The sequence below is a fragment of the Propithecus coquereli genome, unplaced genomic scaffold (assembly GCF_000956105.1).
Source record: "Propithecus coquereli isolate 6110/MARCELLA unplaced genomic scaffold, Pcoq_1.0 Scaffold12, whole genome shotgun sequence".
NCBI classification, from domain to species: domain Eukaryota; kingdom Metazoa; phylum Chordata; class Mammalia; order Primates; family Indriidae; genus Propithecus; species Propithecus coquereli.
The window spans coordinates 8,591,972-8,616,660 of record NW_012136080.1 but is presented as its reverse complement, the minus strand read 5'-3'; the positions used below and the strand labels follow the sequence as shown (position 1 = coordinate 8,616,660).

General features: G+C 41.9%; 1 protein-coding gene across 2 annotated transcripts in view; it reads left to right on the top strand.

Annotated features, from left to right (window-relative positions):
• Window positions 1-24,689, top strand: part of CPNE4 (copine IV) — a 486,060-nt gene that overhangs the window by 315,073 nt on the left and 146,298 nt on the right. For both annotated transcript variants that reach the window (XM_012663497.1, XM_012663488.1), the window contains 2 exons: window positions 1,650-1,829; window positions 22,698-22,769. In XM_012663497.1, the coding sequence (XP_012518951.1) occupies window positions 1,650-1,829; window positions 22,698-22,769 (252 nt within the window). The remainder of the gene's footprint in view (window positions 1-1,649; window positions 1,830-22,697; window positions 22,770-24,689) is intronic.

Genomic DNA, 24,689 nt, shown 5'->3' with positions numbered 1-24,689 from the left:
AACAAGAACTATATTCTCCTTCTCCTTGCAATCTGGATTGTACATCCAATGAAGAATGGCAGGTAGTGTTCCTTAAAGGACAACCTCTCTTACACGTGTCTCCACACAGCAAGGGCTAGAGCCAGGGATAAGTCACTGAACTTAGAGTGTCAGGGGAGCATGGAGCAAGCATCAAATTTTCTTTGCTGGGTGATACGGGCATGCATAATACAGTTAAGAACAGCCTTCCCTGTATTTTATTAAGAAGCTATTTTCTTTTATGTATATGAAAGTGACAGAAATGGTTCTCACAGTTTGTGCTAACAAATGACACTTAGGAAGTAGCCAATAAACCATGTTTCTATTTGAAAGTGGACAGTACATGTAGGCTCCAGTTGATTTGTAAGGAATGAAGAATGCGTATCTCTAGTTGAGAGATGCGGTAGAATCTTGGGTTATCTATAACTTAGTCCTTTAAGGCTTCCCAAAATACAAATGGTTTTGCGTATTTTTACCTGTGACAAATATAGAGGAAAAGAACATTAGTGGTAAGGATCCCAGCAGAAAACAGATGGCATACCCAGAGAGCTTAACCTAAAGGGCTAATCTCTTTAGAGAGAAATGCTTTATAGGGACACAGGCAGGGTTAAGCAAGCCAGCAAAGGAAGGTGAGGCATCTGAGAGACATCAGGGAAGCAGCTGCAGAAAGCCACTACCACCCCGCACTCTGAAGGTTCAAGAGAGAGAGAGAGAGAGAGGGACTGTGTTACCTAATCCTAGCAAAAGCTCCCTCTGTGGAAAGGAGTCTGCTAGCAGAATCTGTGCATGCGGAGACATGCCTGCACCTCTCTGTTCTCCCACTCTCTGATCTCCTGCCAGCTCCTCTCTGGCTGACTCCAGCCAGAGCCCAGAAGGCAGGGGAGCCCCAGAAATTGAATTCATAGAGGTCAGCCTCCTGGGTCACAGAGTAGGGCAGAAAGTGGCAGATATGGATCTGGGAGAGGGGGACAAATGGAGAGTTATTGTCACAGAAGGCAAAGGGAATCACAGCTTCGTTTTAGAGCAGGACAGACTTTTCATCCTCTAATCCTCTACTTCTCATTTTGTTAATGAAGATACTGAGACTTAGGGAATTGAGATGAACAGGTGAACATTATATACCTAATAAGGGACATACTTGAGACTAAAGGCTGTTATCTTCTTATGTATTCTCATGGACTTTCTACGTCATTATGCTGGGAATCATGAGTTAGGAAATTCATATTAGAGTTGGCTAAAATGAGACACTGATGCTGCCATTTTCCCGTCACTATGCCCGTCAGACATCACTAACTGATTACAGATTTCTTGCCTTCTGAGCCCAGATGTGCCCTCAGGCTCCAGGCTGCCACTATGATTGAGTCATCTTGCTCTATCATCTAATAATACAACATACTCTCAATCTTCAAATAAAAATTTCAAATTATTATATCTAATAAGATTTTCCTCCTTGAAACTTGGCTCGTCCTCAGAAGGTGCCACTTGTAGACTTTTGAACTTCCTACCCTGGTGACTTGATGGGGGGCATTTATGGTTGGGAAAAATGGAAGCACCATGAGATTAATTTGCTAGAAAGATGATAATAAAATGTCCTAATACCTGATAGGTTTTCTCTTTCTCTCTCCTTGCAGGTTGACAGGACAGAGGTGATTCGCACCTGCATAAACCCAGTGTACTCAAAACTGTTTACAGTGGACTTTTACTTTGAAGAGGTGCAGCGCCTGCGATTTGAAGTCCACGACATCAGCAGCAACCACAATGGGCTGAAAGAGGCTGACTTCCTGGGTGGCATGGAGTGCACACTTGGCCAGGTGGGTCAACAGACATCCCTTCCTCCTCCTTGCTGCTTTAGGATCTTTCTCTCTCCCCTTTTTCCTTTTCTTCCCTCATTTAATTCTTGCTTTCTTTTGCCTATTGATTTTATTTTCTTTAACATGTAGCATGTTACAACTTCCCAGGCACTGTCATATCCATTACATTTATATTGAGATGATCTTACAAATCTGTAACGTTATTTATTTTGCAAAAGTAATGATTTTCTCTTCTGAATGCCCTTATTGTGTTAGCCACTTATTCAACAACTATTTACTGAGCACTTACTATGTAAGCATCTGGCTCCATGCTCTGCTTGTGTGTCTGTTATGGCCTTATCCTGTCCCATTATAAATTTCCATCTGCCAACTCAACCTTGAGAGCCTCCACTCAGAGTATTTCTCATTCACATTTATTCCAAGTCTCTGGTGCCAAAAATATCCCAAGGTAGGGGCTAAATAGATACTTGGTGAGTGAATAAATGCTTTTAGTTAATCCTTACAACAATAATGTGCCATAAATATCACTATCATATCCATTTTATCAGTGGGAAAACTGAGACTCAGATTGAGAGACTTGCTGAAAGTCCCACCCTGACAGATGGCAGAGCTAGGACATTACCAGGCCTGCCTGTCTCCAAACCCCATCGTTTTGCTTCTATGAGAGCTTTCCTTTTTCCTGTCCCTTCCTATTGTACTCAGAACTGTGCTAAGTGTTGAGAGAAATCTAAAAGAAGAAACAATCCTGGGCCAAGAAAGTGAACAATCTTACTGGACAAGGCATTATCTATGCACCTCAAGCAGAGCAATTCATTACAAACTATCCAGGGCTCTACACATGGGGTAGTGGGCCTTTGGGGAAGGGATGACTTTTCTGCTGTGTAGAGTCAAAGAAAAGCATTGTGGAATCAAAGTTTGAAAAGCTATAGTCCTAGGATTGAAGAAGAAAAAGGGGGCCTTTCAAATAAGAAAGCAATATAAACAAGTCATAGAAGTCACAACAAATCTGGCAGGGATATGGGGCAAGAAGAGACCAGTTTCTCTGGTGCTGATTTACTGTGGAACCAATGAAGCTTAAACTTCAGATCTCTTGTCTCATGTGGGCCCCTTCCAAGGCTCTGTGTTGCATTTTTATTTGTAGTTTTGTACTTTTTTCTCAAAGAGAGATTCCAAATTATATAAGCCTCAAGCCCTACGAAACCTGGATTCATCCCCTGTCAAGATAAGCATCAGGTTTAGCAATTTGTGAGAAAGAATCTGCCTGACAAAGAGATGGAAAGCATACTTGTTTGCTTGTTTGTTTATATTTACCTTGCTTCATGCCATTTATCACTAAAAGAAATTTCTTTCATTTATTTATTTTTTATTTCAGAATATTATGGGGGAGCAAATGTTTAGGTTACATACATTGCCTTTGCCATGCCCATCCCTCAGATAGTGAGTACTGCACCCATTAGGTGTGAATATACCCATTCCATTCTTCCCCCTCCCACCTGCCCGACACCCAATAAATGTCACTTCCATGTGTGCACACAAGTGTTTATCAATTAGTACCAATTTGGTGGTGAGTACACGTGGTGCTTGTTTTTCCATTCTTGTGATACTTCACTTAGTAGAATGGGCTCCAGCTCTATCCAAGATAATATAAGAGGTGTTAGTTCACCATTGTTTTTTGTGGCTAAGTGGTACTCCATGGTATACATATACCACATTTTATTAATCCACTCATGTATTGATGGCCTCTTGGGTTGTTTCCATGTATTCTGAAATAAAAAATTAATTAATTTAAAAAATAAAGAAATTTTTCCCCATAAGCACCAAGTGACAAAATTGACAATATCTTCAGTTACCCTTTTCCAGCAAATATGGTGATTGATTTCATAACATTGCTCTGTTATTTTAATGAAAACCAAAAGCCCAGTGTGGAAATACAATAGAGGAAGGGCAGAGAGAGAACCTGGAATATTCTCCATTAACATATTCTCTCTAATGACTTCTGAAAAAAATTGATGGCAGATGGTTCTAAAATCTTGTGAGATACAATGGTATTAAGTGAATAAAAGAATGAATAAATTGTGGACTTGAGATGGAATCCTGTTTCTATTAAAAATGTTTAAAATGGCATCTTTTGTAGATATAAATGGGCCACACCAAGATTCTCCCTTAAACAATGGGCATCCTTCCTATGTATAAATGTTATATTTTGTCATAAGAAATAAATGTATATCCCTACAGGAGTCATATGGATAAAAGGCCTTTTTCATCCAAAGCTCTGATGATTATGTCTGTGTGAATGACCCTCAAACTTACGTCTTTAGTCTTTCACAAGGCTCATCTTTCCAAAGCCAGCTAGTCCTCCATCCTCTACTCTGTGCCAGGCATTGTGGTAGGCACCAGCAATACTGTGGCAGGCCAAGAACATCATCTCTGACCTCAACCTGCTCCCAGTCTAGTTGGGGATAGAGATGGAAAGCAAATAATTACACAAACAAGTAACTAAATGACAACTGTTATAAGCATTGTTAGAAGAAGTACAGAAGAAGAAAGCAAGCATTGGAGAAGGGCGTCAGGTGGAGAGGGATCAAAGAAAGTGCTCCAAGAGAAGTGACATTTGCACTGAAGCTTGAAGGGAAAGTGAGATTGCGTCAAGTGAGAAGGAAGAGGAAACACATTCTAAGCAGATGGGAACATTATTCACAAAGCCTCTGGATTCAGGAAGGAGTTTGGCATATGGTGCAGAACATCTTCATTTCGTTTTCCCAGGAAGCCAACTCTGAGACAGGAAGTCAAAGGAGGTAAAGAAAACATGATAGTGGAGTGGAAAAGTGAGACAGGATAAGGAGGGCAGTCTGTAAGGCAGTGTGGTCAAGCCAGTTACCACTATGGGCAACTGGAGCATCATTCTGCTGGGGACACTCTGGAAGCTAGTGTAGAACAAACATCACAGAGTTATCTCACTCTAGAGATGGGGGAACTGGGACATTTATACACTTGGGGTATATTTACTCTCATCAGGAATTAAGGGCCATTCCTAGGGTGGGAACATTAATCCTCTAGCATTTCCCTCCTACTGTGTAGGTAGCAAAGCAGGTCCCAAAGATCAGAAAAAGCTTGTAAGCAAAGATATCTCTGGATATCTAGCATCCTCTCGTATTGCTGGCCATGTGATGGGTAGGATAGGTCTTTCCCACACTTTTGGGATGGCCAATAGTTGGCTTAAATCAATCAGAATATCCAATTTTTATGGCCACGGTGATTGGTTTGGGGAAGGACATATGACTTTTTTTTATTAACATACTAAGTTTCATTCATTCATTTATTCATTCTTTCAAACAAGCGTTTAACAAGTTCCATGGACATGCTAAGAACTGTGTTAGATGCTAGAGACACAAAGATGAAAAAGACAGAGGCCCTGTCCCAGAGAAGCTTACAATCAGCTGGGAGACACAGACAAGTAAATAAATAATCAAAATGCATATTACTAAGCAATACAATAGAATGTGTTCAGGAGCTACAGGGAAAAGACTTAACTCTGCCTAGAGAGAATCAGGGAAGTCTCGCAAGAAACATGACTCCAAACCTGTGTCTCAAAGGACGAGTAGGAATTCTCCACCAGAGAAAAGAAATAAGGACTCTCTTGGCAAAATGACCAGTACACACACCCGCAGCAGCATGAGGGGTGATGACAGAGAACTCTTAAGTGACTCAGCATGACTGGGTGGTCAAGTGAGGGTGGCGAGAAGATAGAGGATGCTAGACAGGAACAGAGGAATCTGACCATGAGGGTTTTAGTGCTTTTCTCTAAACTTCAGAGAGCTTGGAGTTGACGCACTGAGGCCCTGGGAACCAAGAGAAAAATGGGATTGGATGCGTGTATTTAGAAAGATCACTTTGACATTCCCACGAAGGGTGGGAGGCAGGGAAAACAGGAAACTAGTGCAATAACAGGAAAGAAGTGGGGATGGCAGTGGTTGCGGAAGCTGAGAGGAGGGGACCAGAAGACAGTCTGTCCAAAAGCAGGATCAACAAGCCATGAGACTGGGTGAGGGAGGAGGGGTCTGCAGGTGTCTGGCTTAGGTATGAATAGCTGGAGAAGTCATTTGACTGTCTCTGAGGGGAATCAGTCCCATTGAGGAGTGGGGAGAGGAACAGAAGTGACGCTGGCCTGGTAAGATCAGATGTCTGTGGAAAATATAGAGGAGGTCATCAGTTGGCAGCTGACCACATGGATCTGGAATAGACACAGATTTGGGAGCTGACTCCCTGTGGTTGATAGCTAATAACATAAAAGTGGATGGAATCTCTCAAAGAGACTGTTTTATTTTTTGAAGGAAATTCATTGACCATGCCATATGTGAACAAATCATAAAGGACTTCTAAAAAAAATCCTTGATTGTGTAAGAATGTCTCTCTCCACTTTCTTTCAGATAAAAGTGTAAACTTGATATTGTCTTAAAATCAAAACCTTTGTTGAGTGTCTTCTACATGTAGAGTAACATACCAGACACATGCATTTGTACTGAGAGCTTTGTGAAGAGGCAGAGCAGAACTCCTTTACCTTCATAGTTTCACAGGTTGTGACACTTTGGTGTGATGGGAGTTTTGCTCTTTCTCTCGAAATTGCTCTTCTCTCTAGTGATTACGCCAAAAGAAAAACCATCGACATTTTCCTCCTTCCTAACTCCAGTAGTAGAGAAGATTCCTTCTCCTGTGTACTGCTTTGGTGTGCAGGGAATGGCTAGACACAGGAGAGGCTGAGCAGCCCGGGGAATCGCAGGGTTGGGTCTGAGGCGCTGTTCCGTAACACTCAAGTGTACACGCCATGGACCCTGGCGGTCTGGGGTCAAATCCCAGCTCAGCTGCTCTCAAGTCATCTGTCCAGAGGCAAATTCCTGTAGCCATCTAAGCCTCGGTTTCTTCATTTGCAAAATGGGGATAATAATAGTGCATATAAAGTGCCCAGCAGTGTCCCTGGCATGGACGGAGCACTCGGGATGGGGAAGCTGTTACTAATGTGACCAGAACCTAGGAAACAGTGGGAAGAGTCGACACCTGTAGGGACCAGCATTGTTTTCAGAGTGAAGATGGGAATATAAAGCGTGAAAACATTATAAGGGAGCACCACATCCTGGGCAATTAGTAAAACTGAATTTGTATTGCCTCAAGTTTGTCAAAGGATTGTCAAAAGATTTGTAGTGTTGTATGTGTGTGCACACATAAACATGTGTATTTACTCTTCTCGTACTATTTTTAAGTAAAAATGTGTTAAATCAGAGCTCTGAAATAATTTGGGGTAGGTTTTTCAATACCTATCTTGCCACAACTAAAGCCCCAAAGGAGAGATAAAGTGACTTCCCAAAAGCTGTGCAGAAGTCACATATTCAGAGCCTGTCTCCTGAAATCTTCTACGGGTACTCAGCTGTCCATCTGAGTTCGCCACATTCTCACTCTGCCTTGTGAAACAGCAGGACACTTGGCCTTTAGGAAGGGAAAATAGCAGCCCTCAGCATGCTAGAAACTGGCACAGGCCATGAAGTTGAGTACAAGCACAGCAAGTGACTTTGCACTGAGCAAAAATGCCAAATAAAGCAAATGAAGGCTCAGGTCCTTGGAGGACTCAAGGCAGAATTGTTATGTTCTTGGCAGATGGATGAGGGGGGCGAATCACAGGACACGGGGTGTTCAGGAGGCTGTGTTCTCCTTCTGGGTGAGCTTGGAGACCTTCTTTAGCTTGCTGTTGCCTGGAAGGAGACAAGAAGCTAAGCCTCTCTCCTGCTATACCCAACAGAGGGTATGCCAAGGAGAGATGTGGTCCCTCACTACCTGGAACAGCAAGCTGACTTTTTTTTTTTTTTTTTTTTTTGAGACAGAGTCTCACTATGTTGCCCGGGCTAGAGTGCTGTGGCGTCATCCTAGCTCACAGCAACCTCAGACTCCTGGGCTCAAGCGATCCTCCTGCCTCAGCCTCCCAAGTAGCTGGGACTACAGGCATGTGCCACCATGCCTGGCTATTTTTTTCTATATATTTTTAGTTGTCCAATTAATTTCTTTCTATTTTTAGTAGAGACGGGGTCTTGCTCTTGCTCAGGCTGGTTTGGAACTCCTGAGCTCAAACAATCCGTCCGCCTCGGCCTCCCAGAAGCAAGTTGACTTTTAATGTGATGCCTTCATTTGCTCTTTCCCTGCTTTATTAACTCATTCGTTCATCCCCATATTTTCCCACTTCTTCATCAAGCAAAGACAGTGGACACTGAGTCATAAATAAGGAAAATAATAAATATAGTGAGTAACTTTCCCCAGGAACTTTTATTTACCAGGTACTGGGCTAGACAGTTGCTATGCCTCATTTCATTTAATCAGCACAATAACTGGGAAGTAGGTGCTACTATTACTGCCATTTTACAGCTGGGGAAACTGAGCCTGAGTAAAGCTAGGTAAGATATCCAAGGTCACACAGCTAGTAAGTGGCGCAAGTGGGACTTGAATGCAGATCTGTTTAGCTCCAAAGTCCTTTATGATCTTTTCCATCTATTCCAATAGCTTGTCATGAACAAGTATAAATAATAAAGTAAAATCTATTAATGCAAAGCCAAGTTGGAATTCACCTTGATAGCTTTTTGGTGTTTCGTTTCTTCTTAAGTTCATTTATTTGCCTTACACAGAGCTGATAGAGGCAACCTAGGAATCCTCTTGCAAATAGCCTTGGTCATCTTCCCTTCAGCTTGCATACTGAATTTACTTTAAATGTAATATGGCTTCTTAGAAAGTAGCAGTGTGAGTGTCAACCTCTCAAAACCAGAGTCTTACAAACCCAGCACCTTTTGGTGCACCCTCTTGGCCTTCCTTTCACCCTCAAGCATGTTGAACAAACCGCTTATCAAAATCCTGTGGTTGCCTCTGGGTTTCATCATTGCTCCTCCTACAGGCATTTTCTCTTCTCCATGGCTTGAAGGACAGTTACAGCCATGTGAAGTCCTCTCCTCTTCACTGCTGTATGGCTGTAGTTTAGTGTATTTCTTCCCCCACAGTTCAGAGGACATCTGTTCAAACCAAGAACCTCCTGTTTTCTGTCATCATAAGTGGAGCAGTGAAATCAGTGACCCCTGAAGGAGTCCTAGGCTGTTTCGGATGCCTCTGACCCTTATTATGAGACAGCCATAATGCACCATCTTCCCTCAGAGCAGCAGTTCTTGAACTTGAGTGTGCATCAGAATCACCTGGAGGCTTGTTAAAATACAAATTTCTGGGCCCTACTCCCAGAGTTTCTGATTCAGAAGGTCTAGGGAGAGATCTGGTAATTTGCATTTCTGAGTTCCCAGGTGATACCGATTCTGCTGATTCAGAGATCACATTTTGAGAACCCCTGCCCCAGCATCTTGCGTGGGGGAGTGCTAATGAGCCTTGGACATCATATTGGTAGTTTTAATTATGAAAGGAACTATGTTTTGGGCAATTACCTGAAGAAATTAAAGAGGATAAAGAAAACGTCAGGGGAGGAAAAAAATTTCTTTATAAATGTACAGTCCTACAAAGGACCGTGTACACAGCTTGAAGTCCATGTTCTTGGTGAAGATATTGATTGCAGAGTTTGTTTCTCCCATCCATTTAGTGCAGTTAAATGGACCTATTATCCGGATTATTGATTTCTTTCCTGAGACAGGTGAATGTTAGGGTTATTTCAGCCACAGTAGCCCCTGAAAGGATGAGCAGACCACAAGCTGTTGATCAATGGGAATTTGGTCTAAGGTGGGGATGGCTCTGATTGCTGGACACCGGGTGTATGGTGATGCTGAGGATGTTATCCAAAGTCACTGTAGTGCCCGCAGCAAGATTTCACAGGTTAGCAATTTGTTGTATAACATCTGATATGCTCATGGCATAAAACTGATGGCCCAAGGAAGTCAAATTTACACATTACAGTAGGCAACTCATTTTCCTTCTGCTTCTCATTTTAAAGTTTTCCCTAACTTTGCAGAATTACTGTAAACAGAAGCCACATGAGGGATGAATGATACTCATGAGTGATCACATCATCTCAGCTCCCATGGACTAGCTAAGAAATCTCAGGAAGCAATACTGCTTTTTACTGCTGATGATCTGTTTTGCTCATAGGCAGGTGGGATTTAAGTAAAGTGGTTGTGGGTGAAGAAGCCCCAAGTTTTACAAGGAGAATAAAATTAATTCTTGCCTTTTTCTTTGCTATCTTTGTCAGGCAAGTAATCATAAATTCAGATCCTAGGAAAATCCCTCTGCTTTCTCTGGAGTCCTCCTTTTATACCTTTAAATCTCCTTTAGTGTCCTGGACAGGAGTCATGAGTCCTATGTATTGGATCTGCAACCAACTCTCTGTGTGACCTTTGGTAGTTTGCTTCACCTCTCTGTGATGTAGCAACCTATCTATAGAGGGGAGGTTTTGGATTGATTCATCTCTAAGTTCTTTCCAGTTTTAATAGTCAGTGATTCTCATTCAGTTCTTTCCTTTCCCCTTGTTTCTTAAATCCAGCATGCCTTCCTGCATTCTTGTCCCTTTTCAGGATGCTCTCTGACCTCCACCCCTTCCCATCTTATCTACGTCTTAGCATGAGGTATTTCCCACATGCTAAGTCATAGATGTCATTCAGTCACAGATGGTATCATCCTACCTTGGTACACCCCAGGAAAGCAACTCCTGTATCTATTTAATTTCAAAGATAGTTTTTAAAAGATATGCTTAGTGGCAATTAAAATGGGCTTGTGTTTACAGGCTCTGTTCCATATACACTCACAGTAATATGATACCTCTCCTAGCTCCTTATTGGTGCAGAGGGGGAGGGTAAGATACTTGGATCCATATAAAAATTTGCGAGATCTAACATGTCAATACTGAAAAGCAGCCATAGGTGCTTGCCTTGGTCCTAACCCTTTAATCCAGGTTGGTGCAGGGCACCCAGCCCATCCCACCAGTGTGCCCTGGACCTGCCCAGCCATATAGGGAACTACATATGCCACCTGGGTCTGAAGGCAGCTGCAAGGACCTCCACCACAGCTGCCACTTCTATCGTTTCCAGGTGGCTTTCATTCCAACCCCACTTCCACCCAGCTCAGAACGGCTGGCTGTAAATCCAACCTGGATCCCTGTCTGCATGATGTTTACACATGCCCTTTCCATCCTTCAGTCCTTGCCTTTCCCCTGCAAATGCCGTCTTGCTGCACCTTCTCAATTATCAGCATCCTGGGAGCCTTTGATAAAAATGTCCTGTCTTTGTCCTAGTCCTGAAGCATGAGACACTACAGCACCATAAACTGAATTGTCAATATGACAAATGGCCAATTTTCTGAAGTCCAATAACCAAAAAGCCAACTCACCAAATATTAGCCCCCAAACTCTCTACCAAATACTTTTATTTACCAAAAATGAGATTTTTGGAGTGTTTATAAAGTTTACTATAATTATTTTAAAAGTTATGAAGATTTCTGAATTTTTCTTTTTTTGGTTCAAGCTGCTTATAAAATTTAGTTACTGATTATGATAAACTTTTCTGAATATCAAACATGACCATGAGAAAGCTAAACTCTCCCAACAGGCGATTAAAAATATGGTGCTAAGTGTTAAATTCTCCATTTCTTCACAGGCCAAGGGCCTGGGAGGATATATTTTGAAATGTTAACAGTGATGAGATCTAGGTTGTGGGATTATGGGTGATTTGTAGTGTCACATCTTTGTTTTTCTATATTTTCTTAAAAGAAAAAAACATGTATCACAACTATAATCAGAAAAAAATTATAATAAATGTTAGTAAAAACATCGTAATAAGGCCTGTATGCTGACTTCAAAGAACTCAAGTGGAGAAGCAAAGTGCTGTATAAATCCTTAAACTTTTGGAGAAATTTAAAACTTGTAAAGAATTCTAATTTGGAAGATTGGTGGGAAATCCTTTTGGTGAGGTATCTGCTGAGGCTTTGCTTCCTGTTAGGTTTTTGAGAGATCAATTACAGATGTCGGTCTCCACCCCTTTGTCCACAGGAAGGCGAGTTGGGCAGGCTAATCAGATTCTGATCTTTTGTAATATCATTTTTGATTACAGAAGAGGCCCTGGAGGGCTTGGAGCACCAACAACAAGTAAGTCAAGGAAGCATCACTGGCACTGCAAAGAGGTTCTGAGATTCTTCCAAAGCTTAATAATCTCCAGTTCAAGCCTTATTTGGGAAGATAATATTTTTACTGTGAATTAACCTAATCAAGTTTAGGGGGAGAAAAACAATAACTGCTTGATTTACAAATCATCCCCAAGAGACTTGGTTTCAGATTCGAGGACAAAATGAAGCTGGGTATGAATTAATTAACTTTGTTTGGATGGAATGTGAGCCTTTGGGGCTGCTGTGTGCACCAGCACAGATCAGCAAAGGTGCATACACCTGCGCCCAAGCCCCAGGTGAGGCCCAGAGTGAGCTGATCACTCCTGCTGCCGCTTCACTCACTCTTAGCATCTGCCCACCAGGGGGCTCAGGTCAGCACACACCCCCAAGCCAGTTAACAGAAACAGGAGCAGATATCCTCCAAACCTCTCTCCCCAGTGAGATTCAAGCCAGGAAAACTGGGTTTGTAGTAAACTTGCTGACAGGGCCCCAGTGGGATCCGAAAGGCTTGAAATTGTGAAGGAGACAGCAGCAGTGCTGAGTTCAGCTAGACCAGTGCAGGCATCTCTATACTATTCTCTGATAGTCCTGGCCTCTGCTTAAATACTCTTTAAATATTCACTCTTACATATCAGGAATCCTGACAACAATAGGGCAACCTATGACTCCCTTTGCCCAGGTCAGTCCAGTTTACACCTATTGTTGTGGCTTAGCTATTAACACTTTCCCTTTCAGAAGTGTCACAATTTGGATAATATATTTTATGGTCACTTGGTGATAATAAATCATTTTCATAGCTAATATCTACTAAGAGCTGATCATGTGCCAGGCATTTGTGGGCTTGGTGCTATCAACGATATCATCATCCTCATCACTAGGCCAAGACTACATGCCTCCTCTGTGGCAGAGCAAAGATTCAACACCAGGCCTTTTGATTGAGTCAGAATACTGAACTACTCTTTCCTTACCCCTAGGCTGTGTTTCCTCTGGGCTTCGGTTTCATATGTAACAAGAAAAAGATCGACATCCCTTTATGAATTCCCTCAGGTCTTCCCACTGACTTCCTTCTAAGCAGTCAGTTGAAGGGAGGATACTGGTTTTTAGGAGGTCTTGTCGTATCCCAGGTATTGTGTTATGTGAGGCTAATATCAATTGCACTTGATAGATTAAGAATTAGGCTCTGAGAGCTCAACTAATTCACCAGAGATCACGCTGACACTAAGCTGCAGAGCAAAAATGCAAAGCTAAGTTGTTCTGATTTCAATACCTGCCTTCTTATTATACCACACTGCCTACCAGACTGCGTTCCATTCCTATAACCCTTTGCAAATTTGAAACAGTGGAGTAGCAATTCCTCCTAAATGCTGTCACTGTAAAGCTGCTCACAGAGGTCAAGAAGGAAGCGTCCTTCCCCACAAGTTGATAAATTGACTCCTATATCTAAAGTCTTTTTCTCCCAGCTCAGGCAGATCTGTGACATCTATCTAGAAATAGATACCCCACTTTTGGGTATTTATCTGAAATACTTCTGAATCAAAGGGTCTAAGCAACTTACAGTATCTAGACTCTATCTTTCCCTTGGCATGGATCTATTGCTCATGTAGCAGTTAAGGATAATAATAATATGAAAATAATAGATATGTATTCATTCATTCATTCAATGAATAATGCATCTATTTAATTCTAGCAATAATAATAAAAAGCTAATATACATATATTTATTTATTCAAATAAATATGTATATATTCTTTCATTCATTTATTGGGCACTTACTATATGTCAGGCAATCTTCTAGGAACTAGGGATTCAACCATGAACAAAGGGGCAAAACTCTGCCTCATGGAACTTACCTGTACATAATATAATAGCAGATAATAATAATCCTATGAAGGAAGACACAAATGGAATAAGAAGTAGAGAGTGCTGGGAAGAGGGTGGGGGCTAATTTAAATAGGAATGTCAGGGAAGCCCTTTCTAAGCAGAGTCCAGAATAAAGTGTGAAAGTGTGGGCATGAACCATGCAAAAACATTCAGAAAATTGTCCCAGGCAGAGGGAAGAGCAAGTGTTCCTATATACTGCCAGACCCTATGCTGAAAGCTTTGAACCCATTATCTCATTTAGTCCTCACAAAACCCATGAAGGGTAAGTGCCATTATTGTCTCATTTTGCTGCTAAGCACCTGAACCTTGAAGTAACTCACTGAGGTGCACACTGTTTTAAAGTGGTGGTGGGGGAGCTACGAACTAAATCTCGGCCTTCTGACACCTAAACAACATCCCCCCCTCAGCTACTAAGCAATTCTGTGCCTCGGCCAGTCCGCGATCACCCCCTTGCCAGCACTTTTAACACAAGATTTAGAAGGTGGTTGATCACTGGGAAACATGTGCAAAGCCTGCGTCATTCATGCGTCCATGGGGACAGGGCATTTCCATCTTCAGGTCCCCAGGTTCACTAGATATTGGACTCTAACAACTGCTGGCATCTCTGGCTCCCCGACCCTCCCTCACTTCTGTTAGAGGCTGTGAGTCCCTCATCCCAGGCTCTTCCTCCGGACACCCGACAACTTATTCCAGATGACATCAGTTTAACCCAAGCAAGATTTTCCATCCCTCTATCACATTATTTGCAGGATATGGTTTTATTGTTCTTCTGTATGTAAAGACAATACAGGATCATTATAAAATCTATTCAGAAATATTAATATAAAGAAAAAATAAAATAACCCTTCAGTGCACCGTTGAGAGATAACTACTAAAGATTCTATGTGAATATTCTTAAAGATTTTTTCTATGTATGCATATACATCAGTTCTTTTTTTCAACACACATTTGGTCACATACATGCTTTTTGTCACTTGCTTTTTTACATAAATATATATGGCAAACACCTTTCAATGTTAATGCATATACTTCTATGTCATCTATTTTAAGGGTTACATGGTATTGCATGATATCAAAATTCATGGAATGTGTCCCCTACTGTGGATCTTAAGGCTGTTTCCAGTTTTCTAGGATTATAAGCAACATTGTGATGAGCACTGTATTATGTATATATCACCGACTTTTTTTAGAATAAATTAATAACAATGGAATGTTGAAGCACACATTTAAGGTCCTTGATACAAATTGCCAAATATCTATATGGAAACACTGTAGCAACTTACACAGCCCTGTACAGTGCACAGAGGTACTGTTTTTCTTGCATTCTCAGTAATGCCTCCAACTTTTTATCTTGTTTCCTCTGAAGTTTCTATCACCACTAAAACAAGAAGATAGCCTCTGCCTTGAATTGGATCCCTCCGCACCCCCCACACTGGCAGATTCTTTGCTGCCTCAGCCTGAGCAGGGAGGACACGGAGGAGTGTCTGTCATCCCTCGGTGCTCCCTCGTGGTCTTGGAGGCTGGTCCCCACAGAGGGTTTATTCAGGGGCTAAGAGTAGAGTGAAGAGAGGAGACGTTGCTGTGGGTCTCAGCCTAGAAGACGGCCTCACTCTCAGACCCTTTTCTTTCTTTCTTAAATACATTCCCCATCAGCTCCTGCCCTTGCGTTTATCACCCATACATTGGAGACTCCTAGCTCAGGACTCTCTTCTGAGCCCAGACCCATGTATTCAATAGCCTCTAGATACTAACTCCACTTGCATGGCTTACAGACATCTCAAACTCAGCAGCCTCAGACTGAGCTCACCATCTCCTCCTGCCCTCTCCACGCCCCTCCACCTGTCCCCCTCCAATGTGTCCTGCTCTCTGAACAGCACCTCTGTCCTCCTAGTTGCCAGAGTAAACCTGGGAGCCTTCCCTCTTGCCTCTCACTCACTCTATACCCCACAGCTCATCAATCAGTCATGAAACCCCATCAACTCAGTGTCTTAAATGTCTCTAATATCCACACTTGTCTCCCCTTCCACTACCAGAACCCCGGTCCAAGCCAACAGGTGACTATACTTATCTCTGTGTGGGGACTGATTGGATGGAAGAGAAAAGAGGAGGCAAGTAGCATTTCCTAGGCATCTGTATGTGCCAGATGCTGGGATTTTGTTAATGTTCTTTATGTGCATGATAAACCTGTGGGCCAGAAAATATTATCATCATTTCACAGGTGAAGAAATCAAGGCTCAGAGAGGTTAACCTGTCCAAGATCCCATACCAAGGGCTAGCATTCAGAGCCTCATGTGTGAATCTTGCCCTATGTTACACAGCAAGAGTGAAGATGGGGGCTAGTTAAGTGGCTCTTGCAGTTGTCTGAGGAGGGGGAACTTCCCTGCCACCATAAGGTCCATCAGGACAAACAACGAGTGTGAATCACTTTGCATATCTGGTAAGGTTTAGCCCAGGGCCTGAATCAAGCCCTGCCTCTGTTGTTTATCAGAGGCAGAAGAGTTGAGCAGTTAGGGGCAAGGGCTCGGAAACTGAACTGTCTGGATTCACATCCCAGCTCTGCTACTTACTGGCTGTGAAACCTTGAGCGAGTTACTTACCCTTTCTGTAACAGGCTAAATGGTGGCACCCCCTCAAAAGGATACACTCATGTCCTGAGTCCTAAATCCTGTGAATATGACCAACCTTATTTGGAAAAAGAGTTTTGCAGAACTAATTAAGTGAAGGATCTCAAGATGACAAGATCATCCTGGATTAACCAGGTGGGCCCTAAATCCAGTGACAAGTATCTTTATAAGAGACACACAGAGGAGAGACACAGAAGAGAACAGGGCCATGTGAAGAAGGACGTGGAGTGAGGCAGCCACAGGCTGAAGAACCACAGAAGCTGAAACAGACAAGGTGTGGGATCTCCCATGGAGCCTCTGGAGAGAGCGTGGCCCTGCCAACACCTGGATTTCAGACGTTTGCCCTCCAGATCCAGGAGAGAGTACATTTCTGTTGTTTTAAATCACAAAGTTTGTGGTAATTTGTTGTGACAGCTCTAGCAAAGCAATACAGTTTCTACACCTCAATTTTCTCATCCACGCGTGGGCATATGGTAATACCTCATAGGGCTGTCGTGAGAATTAAGTGCATCAATACGCCTAAGGCACTTCAGGGCAGTAGCTGTCACATAATCAGTGCTCTCAAAGTAGCATTTATTACGACCTTTTAATAGCCATGTGACCTTAATTATCTTTGAGCCTGTGGTCCTTTTATCTGTTAACTGATAATAATAAAAATACTTAGTCTAACTGCAGTACCTCAAGGCTGGAGTTTGCGTCTTTCATTTAAAAATGGTCAAGGATTTCCCTCAATCCTCCTCTGTCTTATGACCTGCTAATATTTGGCTGCCAGCCTCACGGAAGACAAGTCACACCCCACCAAGGTAGTGGTTGAACAGATACCACGTGCCCCTGACCTGACAAAATGCTCTGGCCTGGACATTGGTCTGTGTGTAGATGCAGCCCTTTCCTCTTTCTCCTGACTGCCACATGGTATGGCTGGGATTGGGGGCTGTGGGGTGGGCAGTAGAGGTGACCTCTGACTAATAACTGAGCTGGGTCATTTGTGATCATGAAGGGGCCTTACCCAAGAGATGAGGCAAAGATGGATAATTAATACACAAGCTGGCCATAAATCTCTCTCTGAAACTCTTCCTTCACTGCATCCCTTGCAATGAAGTCAGAGAAAGGGTAAAGGCCTGTAATTACTCTTCAAGTAATTAGAGCCTGCTAAATAAGAAAGCTTAGGACAGGAAGCCCAAACCAATAGATTACCTATTGCTCCTGTTGTTCTGAATCATCCTCTGTAGGATGATCCTTTTGTAGGTCTCCACTGGGGAGCTGAGGACTAAATTTACATAAAATGTATATATACACATGCACATCACCCATCCTCTCCCCAGAATGGCTGAGAAAGCTTCAGCATTGTGCCTTCCTTAGTTCCTACAACTTTTACCCATTAATAAAAGTCCAAATCAGCAGATTAACCTAAAAGCTCTTTTTAAAATAAATCTTTTATATCTGATCATATTATACTAACATTGTTTGTCTACATGCAATTATCCCTTTCTAGCTCAGTGCTTCTCAACTTTAAGGAATCTGCAAAGCACCTAGGGATCTCATTAAAATGCAGATTCTGATCAGTAGGTCTGGGATGGAGCCTAGATTCTGCAAATCTAAGAAGCTCCAGGCCTTGCTGCCGCTGCTGTTGGAGGGGGCTGGATGGGGGAGTGGTACACAATTTGAGTAGGAGGATGAAGCCCTTCATGGTTCCACAAGTTCCTTCACTTTCCTCCTACCCTAGCAATGATTCCAAACTTCTAATGCGGATCTTGAAAAATGAATAAAAATTATCAATTGAGGGGAGAAGGAAAAGGGAGGGGGCAGGGAGGGAAAGGGAGAGGGGAGAGAAGGAGGAAGAGGAGGGAGCGAGAGAGTAGGGGGAGGGGCGGGAGTGAGGGAGAGAATAAGCTTGCACATGGGTGCATGTGACCCAGTGTCTCTTCCTCTTCTTATAAGGACACTAGACCTATCAGATTAGGGCCCCACCCTTATGACCTTATTTAACCTTAATTATCTCTTTAAAGGCTCTGTCTCCAAATATAGTCACCTGGGGGGTTAAGGCTTCCACATATGAATTTTGGGGGGACACGATTCTGTCCATAACACTATGTGACTTTAGATAAATTCCTTAATTTCTCCAAACCTCAGTCCTTTCATCCCAATGCCTTGGGGACAAGAGAGAGTTTGACCATTAAATGACAAAAAATGAGGTAACTTGTGCAAAATGCTTTTCATACTATCTGACACAGAGTAAATGTCTTGGCTGTGTTCCCCCAGAAACAGACAAACAATGGAGGGTAAGTAGATTATGTGGAAGCGAAGGAAACAGCAAGAGAGGACCAGAGAAGTGAGATGGTAAAGAGAGAGCAGCCAATAAAATAAAGCATGCTTTATCTAATAAACCACCGCTGCAAACAACTGGAGCTTCAGCTCACTGGGAAAATTCAGGGCCCTGTGTAAAACAAATACCTCAGAGTCACCCTCCACTACCCAGGCAAAGGAGCTGCAGTATTTATGCACCCAAACCCATCAGTCATTGGTTAAGATCTGGTCCTAAGGGATGTTACTCCCCCCCCACTTCTAGCTCACTGGGCCTGTGGACAGCAAGCATGGATACCAGGAAAAACCTTCAGGCAAAAAGATGCCTAATGTGGCTGTTGGAAGCCCTATCATCTCTGCAAGAGGAAGACTTGAGCAGTTCTGGGCAGGTTTCCTCTGTCTGCTACAATGAGTGACCAGGAAACTTTAGTTCTCTGTAATGGTGGTCCTAGTAATTGTACTAGTAGTTTGCAGAACACTAGAAATACCCTTGACAAAAGGGTTCTGGAGGCAAATGTGTGTAAGGAATGCTCGTTACATGGGATTCACAACCAAGACCCTCTTAATGTCCTGACATTGAGATGTTAAACTTTTTTCTTTAATCCTGTGAATTCCAAACATTTACACAAATACTTTTTTATATAATATGTACTTATCTTTTAAGGAATAAAAGTTCTATAATCATGCTTTGGGGATTATTAATTCAGGCTAATAGAGATTTGACTGTGAAAGTATTATAAAGATGTTTTTAATCTGTTTCTGCTTATCATTACAGCCTGTGAACAGTGCCTGGTACATAGAAAGTGTTCAATAAATATTTGTTATTGCAACAGTCTTAAAACAATTAAAGAAACATGTTGAATATATTTTCAGTAACAGCAATCTCATGAAAAATGACTATCTAGTTCCCAAAATGACCATTTCAAAAGACTTTGGAAGAAAGTTCAGCTGAATATACACTTACTGAAATACTGGCCAAAAAGTTTTTTATTTGCCTAGCTTTGTTCTCACTCATTTAGATGAAATACTTTCCTAAAAATTGAGGACCCAAGCTGTTCGAAGCTGTTGTCCACTTCACCAGGGAAGAAGAACTTCTCCCCAGATCTGTATGTGGATCAGGGACATAATGGTACTAAGGTCTTTATGGTCCAACCTTGCTAAAAAGAGTATTTCAACTTTTACTTCCTTCTTCTGCACTTCACCCTTTTGTTGAATACTGAGGTTTGCAGCTGTGACACCACTATAGAGTGAGAAGAATAAAATTAGAGGACTTCTGACAAGTGCGTCCCCTTTAGCGCTGATGTCAGGCAGAGCTTGCTATTTGCTGGCCTCAAATGTCAGCTGCAGCCAGGGTGAGTCCCTGTCACTCTTTCTCATCCTCTGACAAGACCTATGGCATTTTTGACCTGGTGCAGTTGCTACAGCTGCAACGAAGTGTGCGTGATAAGTGGGATTTGCAATAAATAGGCTTTTCTCTGTAGATCGCCACTCCAGCTGGGCTTCCCTGCCATCTCTGCCCAACAGTCCTAAGAATGGCAACATCAGTGGCAACTCAGTGCTTGTCCATCACTATGACAATGAAAGGTTTGAAACTCTAATTATTACTGATTCTTTGGAGCTAAGGTGGAAGCCTGGAGGCCATAAAATGAGTTTGTTTTGTTGCCTGGTTGATTAGCCACTTGTATACCCAAATGGCCATTTCTTAAGAAGGGATATTTCCTGGGAAATTGCTTATCTTCCTATCAATTGCAAAAAGCAGGAGCTGGCACATAGTAGCATTCGCTTCCTACCTTGCAAATGGAAATGTTGGCATTTCTAGACAAGAGTGAGGAGAGAGAACTATAGCCATCCAGGTTCTCGTGGTTTAGTCCCCCTTGATATTTCTTGAATAAAGAAAGATAATGTGTATCCTGTAAGATACAGTCTGTAAAGACAGTTGACCAATACCTAGTAACACGAGTGGGTTACTACAGAGCTGGGAGGGCTGTTGGGGGCACTTGAACCCCTGGGAGTAGGGAGCCAATGTGAATGAAACACAACGACAATGGGAGAAGGTTATTGAGACCAGATTTGTTTGAGAAATGGGATATGTTGTCTTTCTTTAGTCAAATGTTGACCTGGCTACTGCTTACAGGTGACCTTGTTTTGTCATTTATTTGTGCGTCTTCCCCACTTGCCTTTGCTGAAAGACCCCTGCAGAGAAACTATAAGGTCCATGAGGTCAGACATGGCATCTGATTTTGCTTACCACTCTATTCTTAGTGCTTAGTACCAAGTCTAGCACACGGTGGGGGCTAAATAAATGTTTGTGGAATTAATAAAGCATCTGCCACATAGTATGTACTCCTTAGATGGGAGTTTTCATTGCTGCCATCATTGTTGTCATCATCATCATCATTATCGTCCTCATCACCAGTTACAGAAATATTCTTCCCTCTTCAGGTTATAGCAGACCAAACATCAGAATCCTTAAATCCACTTGGCCTAGGGAAGTTCTCTGGACTTTTTTATGTTTGGCATTAGCCCACTCTTGGTATTTTCATAACTCTAACACAGAGACAAAAAAATATGAGGATTTCAAAGAATGGGTTTTTCTCCCTGCCTTTCATGCTGATCTCCTTTGCTCTTTCTATGAGTAAAACATGTACAATATTGTTACTTATTGCTGTGTAAAAAATTACCCCTAAACTTGACAGCTTAAAAAACCAAATATTTATTATCTCACCGTTTCTGTGCGTTAGGAATTTGGGTACAGCTTCTCTGGGTTCCCTGGGTCAGGGTCTCTCACAAGGCAGCAGTCAAAGTGCAGTTATCTCAAGGATCAACTTAGGAGAAGATCTTCTACCAAACTTATGTGCATGGCTGTTGACTGGAGACGTCAATCCCTTGCTGCATGGGTGTCTCTAGAGGGCTGCTCACACCTGGCAGCTTACTTCCTCTAGAGCAAAGGCTCAGAAAGAGAGAGAGAATGAGGGACAGTGAGTCATTTTGTGACCTAATATCCCATCACTTTTGTGGTATTCTATTCATCAGAAGCAAGTTGCAAGTCCAACCCACACTCAAAGGGGGTGGATTATGCAAGAGCATGAATACCAAGAAGACAGGATCATTGGGAACTATCTTAAATAGAAACTTCCTGCAACAATGGGTGATGTTGTTCTCCCTAAGTTTGAGCATGACTTTTTTCCCCCAGAATATTATGGGGGTGCAAACGTTTTTTAAACTCTTTTTCTCCTTAGGAAATCATGTGTTACATACCCATCAGGGCTTCAATGCCTTGCCAAACTTCTCCTTCAAGAGAAGAAGAAAGAGGGGAAACAGGAAATAGGACAAGTTCTGCTAAGAATAGCTTTCAATATGATGATGATTTTCGTTGTCATTGTGCATGTGTACTGACACTGAATCATGAAAAGGACCCCAATTACTCCTGTTGGTTCATCCGAGCATCGGTTACCTGATGACTTGCTTTATAGCTTCCTAATTAATATATTAAAAATAGAGCTCTAGAAGTTTTACTCACAGAAGCTGCATATTTAGACCTTGGGTTCCTTTCCCTCCCTGCACTCCATCCCATACTTTGCATGGAGGCTTAATGTTAATTTGAGAACATTCTGAAGTTTTATCTACTTCATCTTAATATACGTGTTCAACATTGTCCAGCTAATTTTGATATAAATCCTTCAGCAACAATTAAGTCTCCTCCTAATTGACTGAATTATCTATAATTCCTAACTCACTAATTCTCTTATATCACACACCATCAGAGGAAAGAAAAAAGGGAGAGAACCAAGGACAAGCCTTGAAATATAAATGGACATAGGTATTGTATAGGTATTGTCACAATTTCAAGTAGAACTTTGAGCGCAGAATTTTGTAAAGAAAACTTTTTTAAATAGACCTACAGATAAATGACTGATATCTTCACCCTTTGTTTCCTTTTGTGCAGATTGTTTCCCAGAGAAAGCTGTCTAAATCCTTGCTGAAGCATGGGAACACAGCAGGGAAATCCTCCATCACGGTGAGTAAGCGCTCCCTAAGCAGCCGTCTGCCCAGGTGTGGTGCCAGGACGGGCTGGCTAGTCCAAATCGGTCACTTGGGAAGCAGATCCTCTGGCTACTGAGAGTTGATGTCATAATTGCTGTACTATCCAAGTCACCTCTTTTTTTCCCCCTTATTTCTCTTTCCTGACATTATAATTGGATCCTTCTACCCCTACGAAAAATGGGGAAGAAAAAGAATTTGAAAGTGAGATCACTTATTTTACTAAGCACTTCTGCAATTGCAAGATAGGTTTTAGAGGAAGAGAAAGATGGAGTTATTTAGCACAGTGAGAATATGGAATTGTTTGGGCTTTCAAATCATCAAAGCTACCTATCCCTGTCTCATTTATTTTGAGAATTAAAACTTTGTTTTAATAGCATTTAGTCCAAGCTTGGTTTGTTGCCCGAGGACCAGAGAGCCTCCTCTTTAATAGTTTAGAGCTATGCTGTCTAATTCAGTAGCCACTAGCCACATGTGACTATTTAAACTTCAATACAACTATTTAAAATTAAATATTCAGTTTCTTAGTCACACTGGCCACATATCACGTGTTGAATAGTTACATGTGGCTAGTGGCTACTCTATTGGACAGTGCAGATTATAGAACATTTCTATCATTGCAGAATGTTCTATTGGGTAATTCTGGAAGTACTTCCTTTTTAAAAAAAAAAAAAAAAGAGCTTAAATAGAACTCATGGTATTTGAAACTTTGACATCTTGTATTAGAGCCCTTGAGGAAGGTAGAGAAAGTGGTCCAACCATTTGGCTATATGGACAAAGGGGGAAAAAAGTAGTTCTTTATGAAAAAAAGAGAAGAAAAAAGGTAGAAAAAGGTACCAGGAGAATCTGCATTGCTAGGGAGATAAACCTCCTGAGTTCCTTTGAACATTTCTTTTTAACTTGAGAATGGAAGAAGAAGAAGGAGAAGGAGGAGGAGGAAGAAGAGGAGGAGGAAGGAGGGAGGGAGGGAGGAAGGAAGGAAGGAAGGAAGGAAGGAAGATTTTTTAAAGGAAAAAATTCAAAAGCATTCTCAGTGGTGAAAGTTGTGGCCATTCTCACAAGAACTTACCTGCGTTTGTTGCTTGAATATTTTCTTTTTTTTTCTTTTTTTTTTATTTCAGCATATCATGGGGGCACAGATGTTTAGGTTACGCACGTTGCCCCTGCCTCCCTCACCCAAGTCCGAGTTTCAAATATGTCCATCCTTCGGGTGGTGCGCATTGTGAATATTTTCAATGACACTGTCATGCTGAAGCTTCTTGACTATTCAGTCATGAATCATGTGGGTCTTTAAAGACCTCAGTGGTGTTCTAAATGCCAGACTCAAGGGCTGACCCCCAAGCCCACACACTCAGTATGCCCAGTTATGAAAATTTCCATGGTTCTTTCCTGAAAGAACAAAACCTCATCTTGTCACCTTTTCTCTAACACATCTTAGATATTTTCTTCATCCACACATCCCAGAAAAAGTTAATCTTCTTTTAAATTTTAAATATTTTAAATATTCCTCTTCATCTTGGATCCTTAGATCAAAACATTGCTTCTAGCTTCTAGAAAACACTTGCCAATATATGTGAAATTTTTTAAGCCTCTGGAGATGGAGAAGATTGTCAGCTTTCCAAAGGTGTCTATGACTACAAAATTGTTAAGGGCCACCACTCAAATGGAGTTTAAAGGCATTAAGATGGCAAGGAAAAAAGAGGACCAAATGAAAAATATAAGTATGATAGTTCTTGGGTTGTCAAATAGTTCTTGAGCTTTTCCTATACACTTGGACTCATGTTCCCTACCCTCAGTTCCTCACACTTTTTTTGTGTCTATCCTTCTTCAGACAACCATTTTAGCTTTAATATGAGATGTAAATAACTTAAATTTTCCAGAGTATTTGGAATACTAG